Source organism: Physeter macrocephalus, chromosome 14, assembly GCF_002837175.3.
Source record: "Physeter macrocephalus isolate SW-GA chromosome 14, ASM283717v5, whole genome shotgun sequence".
Lineage (NCBI taxonomy): Eukaryota > Metazoa > Chordata > Mammalia > Artiodactyla > Physeteridae > Physeter > Physeter macrocephalus.
This window is the reverse complement of record NC_041227.1, coordinates 11,789,847-11,803,324: the sequence shown is the minus strand read 5'-3', so window position 1 is coordinate 11,803,324 and position 13,478 is coordinate 11,789,847. Positions and strand designations below refer to the sequence as shown.

General features: G+C 39.1%; 1 protein-coding gene across 3 annotated transcripts in view; it reads left to right on the top strand.

The window, feature by feature from the left end:
* ARFGEF2 (ARF guanine nucleotide exchange factor 2) overlaps window positions 1-13,478 on the top strand; it is a 108,231-nt gene that overhangs the window by 80,999 nt on the left and 13,754 nt on the right. For all 3 annotated transcript variants that reach the window (XM_024128292.3, XM_055090927.1, XM_055090929.1), the window contains 8 exons: window positions 1,749-1,921; window positions 4,149-4,309; window positions 6,008-6,138; window positions 6,288-6,417; window positions 9,498-9,633; window positions 10,503-10,641; window positions 10,750-10,804; window positions 11,992-12,106. In XM_024128292.3, coding sequence (XP_023984060.1) covers window positions 1,749-1,921; window positions 4,149-4,309; window positions 6,008-6,138; window positions 6,288-6,417; window positions 9,498-9,633; window positions 10,503-10,641; window positions 10,750-10,804; window positions 11,992-12,106 — 1,040 coding nt within the window. The remainder of the gene's footprint in view (window positions 1-1,748; window positions 1,922-4,148; window positions 4,310-6,007; window positions 6,139-6,287; window positions 6,418-9,497; window positions 9,634-10,502; window positions 10,642-10,749; window positions 10,805-11,991; window positions 12,107-13,478) is intronic.

Here is a 13,478-nt window from a genome sequence, read left to right as displayed (position 1 = left end):
AGATCGGGATTGACATGTATACACTAATATGTATAAGATGGATAACTAATAAGAACCTGCTGTATAAAAAATAAATAAAATTATAAAACTCAATTAAAAAGTTTATAACATGAGAAATGCTTAGTCGCTTAGTGAAAAGAGCAGGTTATAGAATTGGGCAGTCAGTGTAATAATAAAGATTGTGATATAGTGTATCTCTCCATATGAAATGCCATAGCATCATATAAAAGAATCTTTTTCTTTATGTATTTCCCTACATTTTCTAAAACATTGTCATCATTTATTACTTTTAACAGTCAGGCAAAAAACATTGCAATAAATATGTATAGTTCTTGCCAACAAGTTGCTTTTTTTTCCCGGGAGAGAGAACTATTAATTCATTGGTATTATGTGTTAAAGTCACCTAGGTATGTAGTCAGTCCTCCATTATCTGCAGGTGGCAAATTTTCTTTGTGGACTTTCAGCTAACTTTTAACTTCTCCTTGCCTTCTCTAAACAACCTTTCCTATTATCAGTTGGTATAGGTCCAGCAGACAAGCATGAATGTTATCCTAAGCCAGATGAAATTTGCAAGCCAAGTCTCTCCTCCTAAAACCACTCTAATGACTTTCAAAGCTAGTGCGATAGAAGCATTAGGTTTGTGTTGCCTTGCTTCGTGCTATTTGTGAGATAATAGTGTTCACCCCATAATCATATATGTCTGAAGACATATGTGCTAATCTGTTGTAAATATCCAGGTCACACCATGTTGAACTTTGCAGCTGCTTCAGAAAATGGACCATTTTTTCTGTCTTCATGTTTTGTTTTGTAATAATTAAATTTAAAATATTCATCTTAAGTTATATATGTATGCTCCCATCCAAGTGTATGTGTTTGCCATGCACAAATATCTCTGCCCAAAAACCTAAGAGGATATGCATTAAGAATTTAGGAATCGTTATCTCTGGGTGGCAAAACTATGAGTATATTAGTCTAAATGTTTTGGGCCAGAAAAATTGACCAACAGTGGCTTAAACCACAAGTCTGTGTATTGTTTACTTAACAAGTCAGAAGCAGGCAGTTGCAACTTTGGTTCCATAGCCCAAATTGTAACCAAGGACCCAGGTTCTTTCTGTCCCTTTGTTTGGCCATAAACAGGGTGCTTTTCTTCCTTGAGCTTACTGTTTCATGATTGCTGGACAGAGACTTTAGCTCCAGGCATCATGCCGTGTTCACAGTGGGAGCAATTAAAGGAGGCAGAGCCCACCATCAGAATGGGAACAAGAGGAAAAGGGACAGAGCCTACCAAGTGTATTCCTTTTAAGACAAAAGCAGAACCTTCCTAGAAATCCCTCTCCTCCCATACCCATAGATTTTCTCTTACATCTGATTAGTTAGAACAGGTCATGTAGCTCCCCTAGCTGCAGGGGAGGCTGGGAGATTGAGGTCCTGGCACATGAGACAAGATTGTCATGTTGTCTTATATTATTTATGATCGGTTCCCTGAGGTCTGGCATGTTGCTGCCCAGATGAAATCAGACTTATTAAGGAGGTGGGAAGATGACTGCTGGGTAGGCAACTAACTGACATGTTGACTGTCTTACTATTTTTTCTTTTTGTTGTCTCTAATTTTTTTTTAGTGAATGTAGATTACGACATGCTTTAAAAAATGTTTTTTTAAAGTGCTGCTTCTAAGCAATGAGCTGTATTCATTTATCTTCCCACTGTCCAAAGTACAGATGACATGGGCTGCCCCATTCTTTCCTCAGGTCTCCAACCATCCGGGACATGGTGATCCGCTGCATCACCCAGATGGTAAACTCCCAGGCGGCCAACATCCGCTCAGGCTGGAAGAACATCTTCGCCGTGTTCCACCAGGCCGCCTCGGATCATGACGGGAACATCGTGGAGCTGGCGTTCCAGACCACAGGCCACATCGTCAGTAAGTCTCTGTTCCCTCCTGACTCATGTCCCACATGCAGGTCTAGAAGGGTGATCATTTCTTTCCCATCTATTTTACTCCCAAAAGGGGCTTCCTTGTTTAGCTACACTGTGATGTGCTAACGTGCCAGGTGGTGTGCTGGGCTCTTGACATGTGCTCAACAACCCTAGGAAGGAAACACAGTCGACCCTCATTATTTGCAGGTTCCACGTTTGTGAGTTCACCTACTTGCTAAAATTTATATGTAACCTCAAAACCAACATTCCTGGCCCTTTTGTGGTCATTTGCTGACAAGTGCATGCACAGAGCAGCAAAATGCTTTTGTCACCCAAGGCACACGTTCCCAGCTGAGGTTGAACAAGGCCTTCGTGTTTCAGCTCTCTTACTGTAAATAAGCAGGTAGCCTTTCTGTGGTAAAAACTTACTGCCACGTTTTTGGCATCTTTGTCTTAGTTGGTCACTTTGCCATTTAAACCAGTCCGTAGCCCAGTGCTGAAGTGCTGGCCGGTGTTCCTAAGGGAGACTGTGGTGTACTTTATGGAGAAAAATAACATGTTTTAGATTAGCTCCGTTCAGGCATGAGATATAGAGCTGTTGGCCATGAGTGTAATGTTAATGAATCAATAAAATATATTAAATAAGTTAAACAGAAACACATGTAAAACAAGGTTGTGTGTTAATAGGTTGATGAAAGTATTGTGACCAGAGCCTCGCAGGAACCTAACCCCTTTTTCCCCTAGGAGACGGTTCAGTATTTGCTAATTCATTGTTCACAACGACTTTGTAGAACACAAGTACCATGAGTAACAAGAACTGACTACAGTCATCCCTTCATATCTGTGAGAGACTGGTTCCAGGACATACCTCGGGTACCAAAATCCACAGATGCTCAAGTCCCTAAGATGAAATGGATATAATCTACACACATCCTCCTGTATACTTTAAATCACGTCTAGATTACTCATAAACACAACGTAAGGCTATGTAAATAGTTGCCAGTGCACAACAAATTCAAGCTTTGCTTTTTGGAACTTGCTGCAGTTTTTTTTTCCCTAATATTTTCGATCTGGCGTTGGTTGAACCCACTGATGTGGATACCATTATTTCCCCCTATTTTACTGAAGAGGAAAACAGGCACAGAAAAGTAAAGTAAGACGACTTGTCTGAGGTCATGCAGCTGGGAGGTGGTGGAAGATTGACACCTGGCAGTCCAGCCCGGAGCTGGTGCAGTGTCCCTCCGCTCTGCACTGACCACAGGTCCCCAGTCCTGCCTGTCATCACGTCACAAGATGTTTACTTGTCTTGGTTTTTGTGGGAAATTGTAAAGCAGTGGGTCAGCTTTGATTTTTTGAGGTTGTTTAACTTTTTGTAAACTTCTCGCCCCTCGTATTCTTCTCTTAGGTGGTATTTGTAGGGTTTTGAACACCTTCAGTTTCTAAATTGCCTGTCACCTTTAGCTCACTGCCTTTCTTTATCTCACTTTGTCTTTATAAGCCTCCAATGAGGTAGCATGAGGTGTGGTCTTAGGGTGGAAACGGCTGGGGAATTAAGGGACATGCTCAGAATCACAGAACTGGGGCCAGAGCTTTTGCTCAGTGCTCAGCTTCTGTCAGGCAGACCATCTGGGCCAACCCCCCACACACATCCACGTTTATATCTTATATGGTTACGCAAGCTCCATCCTAAAACGGACACCTTGGCATCCTGGTGAAACTTGGTTTTCTCTTGGCTGTCCTCTCTCACTTCCTTAGGGCCACTTCTCAGAAAGGACCTCTTCACAGAGTCCCCCTTCCCTCACCACCAGCCTTTTCTACTGTCCCCTTACTCAGCACTTACCCCAGCTGAGATGATTTTACGTATCTACAGATTTAGGTGATTATTGTCCATCTTGCCCATTGGAGCAAAGGCAGGAAATTTGGTTACGTCTGTGAACCCAGGGCCCACAACCACGCTTTGCATGTAGTCAACACTCAACAAATGTTTGTTGAATCAATGACTGTTTAGGCCTTTACATCGTTGTGTGAGCTCAGGAACCAGTGTAGTTTAGCCCAAGCTATACTTAATGCATTCATTCCTGAATAATAAGAAACCCTATCTTCCAGAGACACTGACATGCTTTACTTAGATTTTCACAAAAGTAATCATCCCTGGTATATGTATGTGTGTGTGTGTTTAATCCCCATTTCTAAATCCTGGGCTTATAAAAAATGTGCCTTTGTTTCCCCAGCAACCATTTTCCAGCATCATTTCCCTGCAGCCATCGATTCCTTTCAGGATGCTGTGAAGTGCTTATCAGAGTTTGCCTGCAATGCTGCTTTCCCTGACACTAGCATGGAAGCCATCCGGCTCATCCGCTTCTGTGGGAAATATGTCTCTGAGAGGCCTCGGGTACAGTTTTCCTCTCTTCACTCATTTGGGCTGTGAGGGGGGTAAGGAGTTGTAGGCAAAAACCCCTTGCTCCTGGCAAAGACCTTTCCAGCTCCTCTTTTAGAAACGCATGTTTCCCCTAAACTAGGTGTTTATTTCAGAATGCTGCCATTACAGGGGTTATACCTTTTATGTTATTTTGTATGTATGAAGTTATTTTATTCACACTGAACTTTTATATGGTATTCTACAGATCGTGTTTGTAGATGATAATAGTAGTTTAGCTATGAATTTTGGCAAAGCTGAAGAAGCAAGACATTTCTATTTGAAAGAAAACAAACCTCTCTTTTAGGAAATGACATTATGCCATTGTGATGTGGTTGAGAAATCACATTTAAAGATGACCTTTTGTTTACTTCCGAAAATGTTTAGGGTTTTTCTGTTACATCTCACCTTTCTAAAGAGGCCTGCTTGGGACTTCCCTGGCGGTCCAGTGGTTGACACTTCACCTTCTAGTACAGGGTGTGCAGGTTCAGTCCCTGGTTGGGGAGCTAAGATCCCACGTGCCTCGTGGCCAAAAATCCAAAACATAAAATGGAAGCAATATTGTAACAAATTCAATAAAGACTTTAAAAATGGTCCACATCAAAAAAAAAAAAAAAAACCTTTAAAAAATAAAAAATAAAGAGTCCTGTTTGGTTCAGCTGACTGTCTCAAAACACTGAAATTGGGTGGAAATGAACACAACTAAACTGATGGCCTGTATAGATCTCTTCTTAAGCATTCTTTACAGAAGTGTAAACCCCTAAGATGATATGTCTGGTCCCTGCAGTGGTTCATTAAGATGTGATGATAATGAGAGCCGCTGTTGATTGAGTACTCACTACATGTCAGGCAACATTCTAGGCATTTTGTGTGCGTAGATTTGTTTAATCCCACATCAGACCTACGAGATGGGTAATTATATCCCCATTGTACAGGGGAGTTAACCAAAGCAGAGAGAGAAATTGCCTAATGTTAAATAACCAGGGTTGGTTAAAGAGATTCCATTACCACAGACAATACTACTTCAAGAGTGGTTAAGGAACAGAGGGCTCAAGATCCCAGAGATAGGGCAGAAAGTAGGGCTTCCTACTTAGACTGTGGAAAGATTGCCAGCTCCCAGCTGCATGACCTTGGGCAGCTTACTTAATCTCTTAGTTCCTCAGTTAACTCATCTGTATAATGGGACCATTATTTCTACCTGCTTCATGGAATTGTTGTGAGAATTGTTAATCCATGTAATGCACCGTCACAGTTCCTGACCCATAGCAAGCATTTAGTAAATAGTAGCTGCTGCCGCTATTATTTTATGTAATACGTGTTACACTAACATTCCAGAAAGACCTAAGGTATTGAATCATCCTGGATATTTTGCTATCACCATTTGACCTTTATTGCTTTTCTTAATGTACCGCCTCCTACCCCCAGGACTCTTGTGGTCAGCCCCACTCAACTTATTCTAAAGCCCACTAAGTTCCGAAGGTTCATAGGGGAAAACTGCTCATGTGCCCTTGGAACAGGCTTGTCTCTGTCTCCTCAGGATTTCCCATCGGACCCTTGCTGAATGGGTATTTTCAGGAGAGGAAAATGTGCAGGGCTTTAATCTTCGTGTAGTTCTGTTTCAGTTCCTTCCTTTCACTTGCTTAGTCTGTCTCTGAGAGGTGATTCTCACTGTAGGTACTGCAAGAATACACAAGCGACGACATGAATGTGGCTACTGGCGACAGAGTCTGGGTCCGAGGCTGGTTCCCCATCCTCTTTGAGCTCTCCTGCATCATTAACAGATGCAAGCTAGATGTACGGACAAGGTAACCGTGACCCGGGGTGGTGCCCCTTCCTTCCGTCACTGAATGAGCCTCCGGCCCCTGCTCCCCCGGCCCCAGGCTCTCCCACTGTGTTCTCTGCTGTCCTCTTCCGCCACCCGTTCCCTCTTCCATGCTGGCTTTCTTTCCTCCAGAGGGCTCACGGTCATGTTTGAGATCATGAAGAGCTATGGCCATACCTTCGAAAAGCACTGGTGGCAGGACCTGTTCAGAATCGTGTTCAGGATTTTTGACAATATGAAACTCCCCGAGCAGCAGTCGGAGGTGGGTGATGACTAAAGCGCTGCCCTGGGGAGATGGGAGAAGAGCCCCTCCAGCCTTTGTCTGTGTCTGGTGTTGCATCGTCATCCACAGCGCACGGAAGTCTTAAATACTGAGCCATTTTGGGTCTGTTTTGAAAATGGAAACACCCTTCCTGGCCTTCTTCTACCAGTATCGAGTAGTGCTAAGAAACTCTCCCCATCCGGGGAAGAGTGAGGGGAAATAAATCACCACCGTCTGCCTACCTGGCCCTCAGGCATTGGACTCACAGGCACCCCACTGGTCCTCTTACTTACTTGCTTCATATCGACTTCTGAACAGTTGGTAAAATGTGGAACATCTCTCGTCCCTTTAAAAATCCATTAAAAGGATTTTTAATGAGGTTACAGCTGGAGATAATGTTGGCAAATATTAGGCCTTTTTTTTTAAAGAATGTTTGATACATCTAGAAGTCTATGTTATTTCTCCCCTAGGGACAAGGGGGTCAGGAAAGGATGTTCTATCCCAAGATTTTTAGATGGGAGTGCAACATTTTTACCTTCTTTTAGGAACAATGTTTCCTCCCTCCCCCTGGTATAAAAGTGCCATATGCTTAATAAAGAATATTAGGAATATACAGAAAATTCATAATTTTACCATTCCGAAATTAGACTTAATGCTGTGGCAAACTTCCCTCAGTCTTCTACATGGTTCAGATGTGGTTGAGGTTATAGTATACATACAGTTTTCTAATCTTACTTTAAAGTTTTCTTCCTTATAAAACAAAAAACAGGAAAACAAAGAAAAAAATTTAAACACCCACAGTTTCAGTCTTCCACTGGTAACCACTGTTACCCTGTCAGATAGTTCTTGTGTGTTTGTATATCTCATACCTTTTTTCTTTTGACAAGAATGGAAACCCACCTCACATACTTTTTAACTTAATACATAAGTATTTTTTCCACAGCTGTAACTTTTCTTCTACAATGTTTTTAAGGACTGCAAAACATTCCTAGTTGTGGATGTTCCATAGTCCATGGAAAATTCTTTGCCGTTTTTCTTTCTTTAAACAGCACTAAAATGAACATTTTTTCCAGCTACACTTGTACTTATTTCTTTATTTGTTTAGGGCAAGTAGCCTGTCAGGTTTGGGGCATACATGTTACTGAGGCTTTTGATATATACTTCTGAGTTGACCAAATACATATGTAGTCGTTTACACTGCTGTCAGCAATGCAGGAGAGCTCCTATTTCTCCATACCCACTCCAGCTCTTCATATTTTAGTTTATTTAATCATCAATTTGGTAGACCAAGAGTAAAACATTTAAAAGTTTTTTAACTGCTAGCGAGGTTCTGTTATTTTCCTTCACGTCACTGATCATTACATTTCTTCTTTTACAAATTGCCTTTTCATATCCTTAGCCCATCTATGGACTTATTCATCTTTTTCCTATTAATTTATGAGTTTTTTAGTATAAAAATAATATAGCATATCCTTACATAAATTGCAGATGATTTTGCCCACTTGGTTTCTTTTTTGTTTTGGAAAATTTTAGCTTTTAAGTAACCCAATCCATTAGTTTTTTACTTTATAGTTTCCACTTTGGAAATCATGCTTAGCAACCTTTCCCTTTTCCTTAATTTATAAATATCTCTTTATATTTCCTTTGGTAATTTCATGACATTTTAATTTTTTTTATTTTCAGCTTTCTGAGATATAATTGGCATAAAGCACTGTATAAGTTTGAGGGGTACAGCAAAATGACTCAATTTACATGTATTGTGAAATGATTACCACAGTCAGTTGAGTTAACATCCATTATCTCATGTAGATAGAAAGGAAAAAAGAAACTTTTCTTTTTCCTTGTGATAAGAACGTTTAGGATCTACTCTCCTAGCAACTCTCAGGTATACCATCCGGCAGTGTTAACTATAGTCATCATGTTATACATTACATCCCCAGGACTAACTTATCTTATTACTGGAAGTTGGACCTTTTAAACCCCTTCATCCAGTTCCCCTATCCCCATCCCGAACCACAAATCTGATCTTTTTTTCTGAGTTTGGTTTTGGGTGTTTTTTGTTTTTTGTTGTTTGCGTTTGGGGGTTTATTTTTAGATCCCACATATAAGTGAGATCATACAGTATTTGTCTTTGACTTATTTCACTTAGTGTAATGCCCTCAAGTTCCATCCATGTTATCGCAAATGGCAGGACTTTCTTTTTTATGGCTGAATAGTATTCCATTATGTGTATCTATATCACATTTTCTATATCCGTTCATCTGTTGATGGACACTTAGGTTGTTGCCATGTCTCAGCTATTGTAAATAATGATGCTGCGAACAGTGGGTTGCATATATTTCTTCAACATAGTGTTTTTGTTTGCTTTAGGCATATACCCAGAAGTAGAATTTGCTGGATCATATGGTAGTTCTCTTTTTAATTTTTTGAGGAACCTCCATATTGTTTTCCACAGTGGCTGCACCAATTTACATTCCCACCAACAGTGCACAAGGGTTCCCTTTTCTCCACATTCTCCCCAGCATTTTTTATCTCTTGTCTTTTTGATGATGACCGTTCTAATAGGCATGAGGTGATATCTCATTGTGGTTTTGATTTGCATTTCTCTGATAATTAGTGATTTTGAGCACCTTGTCTGTTGGCCATTTGTATATCTTCTTTGGAAAAATGTCTATCTAACATCATTTTTAGTATTTAAATTTTTGGTGTAAGGTGTGAATATTTAGCATAATAAAATTTTTTTTGAAGTATCCCTGAATGACTTAATATTCTGTCATATGGATGTACTCAATTTAATTGCCACATTACTGAGCATTAGTTTATGTCTGTGTTTACAGTATATAAATACCAGTGTTGGTAAACATCTTTATTCATAAACCTTCAGCCACAGATCTTTGATTATTTCTTCAGGGTCCATTACTGGAAGTAGTGTTATCGCATCAGTGGATGTGAACATTTTAAGCCAGTTGCTACCTATTGCTGAATTGCTTTTCAGAACATTTTGCCAATGATATGTGAGAATGCCCATCTCACTGCGGGGAGCATGGCTTTTAAACATTATCTTTTAATTGTTTTTCCAGAAATCTGAGTGGATGACAACAACTTGCAATCATGCACTTTATGCTATTTGTGATGTATTTACCCAGTTCTATGAAGCTTTGAATGAAGTTCTTCTTTCTGATGTATTTGCACAGTTGCAGTGGTGTGTAAAACAAGGTACTCTTTATGTGGTTAGGCATCATTTTTCTTGTCATAGTCCTTAATGAGAGATTAATTTTTTCAGTATATAAAAGCATGGATGTAATGCCAAGGAGTACAATGTATAATTTAATTGTAATGCCAAGGAGTACAATGAAAATGTGTGTTTTTAAAATTTAATTAGAAAATAAAAACAGTCTCTCCACCAAGTCAGTTTATAAAGCATTTCTTTTAAGGTGGGATATAGTAAATTTTAAATCTCAAAAGATGTACCTTTGTATATTACTATTCTTTCTACTTTTGTGTATGTTTGAAATTTTCTAAAATAACATGTTTTTTAACTGTGAGAATCAAGATCAACAGCTTCATCAATGGACATTTTTTGTTTTGAGTACTTATGTGTTTATTTTAGTATGTATTACAAAAAATACCCACGTAGCACATTAGACCTGGATCCCATAGATAAATTTGGCTTAGGACAAGGCTTAATTTAGTTAAGTTTTTCAAAGAGTACTCAGTTTTCAAGTAACTGATAAAACAGTTGATACACAGCAAAAATTGGAAATGTAATGTTTGAATGACTAAGTTTTCAGAAACACTGGTCTAATATTTTCTGTCTTACTTCACCATTTCTCGAACAAGGAGCCAGTTGATTAGCAAAATGTTGACCTTCTTCCATCCCTAGCAATATAGCATGATAAATAATTCTGCCTCTATATAGCCTACTTAAACTCTGAAAATTTTACCATCCGTAGCAGTGCTTCATTAATTAGAAGCCAACAAGCCCAAACAGTTGCATTGTCTCTACCTCACGATAGGAAGCGTCAGCAATCAGGTTGGAATCAAAACAGCATTTGAAGTTTAATGATAGATGTTTTATTTTGCAGATAATGAGCAATTGGCTCGCTCAGGTACAAATTGCTTAGAAAACTTAGTAATATCCAATGGAGAGAAATTCAGTTCTGACGTCTGGGACAAAACATGCAATTGTATGTTGGATATTTTCAAAACAACCATCCCACATGTGTAAGTGTTAATGTGATTACTGCTGTTTATTTCTACTTTCAGTGGTTATTTTAAAGCTCCGGGTTGCCCTTCACATTGATTGATTTCCTTCTCTTGCATTCCCTTTAGTTTGCTGACATGGAGACCTGTAGGAATGGAAGAAGATCCATCAGAAAAACATTTGGTAGGATTTTTTTTCCAATTGTCTTTTCTCTGATCACATATTATAGCAAAAAATTAAGCAGCCCAAAGGGTTTGTGCTTTTCTGATGGGAAGTGAGTAGAAAAGGTTATAAGAGCCAAACACTATGTATGTTCATTAAAATATTTTTTAGAAAGTGCAGAAAAGTATTAAGGAAATAAGTCACTTCACTCAATAAAAACCACAAAACACTTCTAGTTTCTTATTTATGTGACTGAGCACACACAACCCACATGTTTGCAATTTGGGCTCCCTTTGTACATAATGTATTACTTAACACCACTGTGGGCATTTTTCCATATTCCTTTTTTGGGGGGGCCCCTCTGCGTGGCATGTGGGAGCTTAGTTCCCTGACCAGGGTTTGAACCCATGCCCCCTGCATTGGAAGTGTGGCATCTTTACCACTGGACCCCCAGAGAAGTCCCTCCATATTCTTAAATATTTTCTGAGAACAGCCTCTTCAGTGGCTGCACTTTATTGTAATTTATTTAACGAATTTTCCCTTGTTGGACACTCTCCTCAGTTCTGGTGTTTCACTGTTATAAATATTGCTTTGGTGTCATTATCCTTATTTATTGCCCTCCTATGTAAGGAGCACTTTCCTCTCCACCAATGAAATAGTAGTTTTTTTGTGTGTGTGTAAGGCCCCATAAAAAAGTTCTAATTCAAGTGTCACTTTAAAATACTTTGGTTTACAAGGGGGTTTGTCTAATTAGCTTCTATTTCCAAGTACCTATAAAGCCATTAGAGTTTAAAAGGCATTTGGGATATAGCAACTTAAAAATGAAGCACATTATATAAACATTCTCTGTTTTTTAACTTTCTGCTGTCAACTAAAAAAAAAAAAAAAAAAAAGCCTAGATACCGTGCTCCTTTATTTTTGAACTTGAGCTCATTAAAAGTTTGTCACACTCGTCATGAACTCATAGGATGTAGAGAAATGCCGTCTAAGTTGGAATCAGAAAATGTGAAATTTTAATGGGAGGGAGAAGTAATTGAAATTTGTAATCTCTCCCATGCAGCCTCTGAGAAGTGCTACTTTTATACTTCAAGCTGAGCAAGACACAGATTCAAGTTGGGCCAGCAGTGTTAAAACAGGCTCATCTCTGCCCAGGTACTGAATTGTGGACCGAGAAATGAACGTTGTGTTTCTCTCCGGTTTACTTCTAGGATGTGGATCTGGACCGCCAGTCTTTAAGCAGCATAGATAAAAATGCCTCTGAGAGAGGCCAGAGCCAACTCTCTAACCCGACCGATGACAGCTGGAAAGCTAGACCGTATGCAAGTAAGACCACTTTCTTTATTGTTTTTGTATGTATGTATGTATTTATTTATTTATTTAAAATAGGTAACATGTTTACATGATTCAAATATTCAGAAGGTGCAGAAAGGTAAACAGGATATAAGCCTTTCTTTCACCCCTGGGCCTCAGTCTGCCTGTCCCTTCCCTCGTGGCAGCCAATGTCACCAGTTTCTTACATACCTTTCTAGAGACATTTTGCCCATATGCAAGCAAATGCATATTCACATACACAAGCATACAATATGTATCTATGTTTATCTATGAATTCTCCACTCCTTTTTATACAAATTATAGAACACAAATTATAAAACAGTGTGCATTATTCTTTTTTCATTTAATATAGCTTATAGATCATTCAAAATCAGTACCTCAAGTGCTTTCGCACTCTTTTGTACTATTGTATACATTGCCCCAGGTTGTAGATGGGCTATTATTTGCTTAATTCGGTTCCTACCTGGACATTTATGTTATTCCCAATCTTTTTCTGTTATAAACAATGCTGCATTGAATCACCTAATACATGTGTTATTTGTGAGTTTATCTGTACGGTAAATTCCCAGAAAAAAAGATTGCTAGGTTAAAAGAGAAAGTGCATTTGCTATTTTGATAGATAATTCCACATTGCTGCCCATTAAGGTTGTACCTATTTATGTGATCTCTGGGAATACATAGGTGATATTTGGTATCTTTTGAGTAGTTTTAATCTGAAGTTTTCTAATTATGAATGAAATTGAGCGGTTTTTCATGTGTTTAAGAACAATTTCTATGAGCTATCTATTCATAATCTTTGTTCATTTTGTATTGATTGTTGTCTTTATTGGTTTGGGTGGGGAGCTCTTTATGTGTTAGATATCCCTTTTCTGGATATGAGTTTCAAATTACTTTTACTAATTTATCTCTTAATGTTGCTTATGGTATGTTCCCTGTCTGTCATTTAAACAAATAGGTTTCACAGTTGCTGTCAGCCAGGCACAGTACTGTGTGTCCCATGTGTGTGCTCTCATGTGATCCTTATGGTTGTCCTTTGAGGCGGTACTCTTTTACATTTGAGTGAACTGGGCCTTAGATGACATGACTTGCCAATATGTAGTAGAGTCGGGATTCAGACCCTTTTGGCTGACTGAGAAGTTGGAACTTTTCAGGTATTAGTCTTGGTCTTCTTAAAGTTGTGGTCCCCATTATTTTTCTTCATAGCAGTTTCAACCTCTTCTCAACATGCCAGTTTGTAGGTGTTCACACTGACATTAAACTTCTGAAGCAGCACATTAGACAAAGCCCGGTGTGGTCACTGTTATCTTTTGAAGGCACAAAAAATATGGAATCCATTCAGGAGGCGCCATGTTGGAGGCTGACG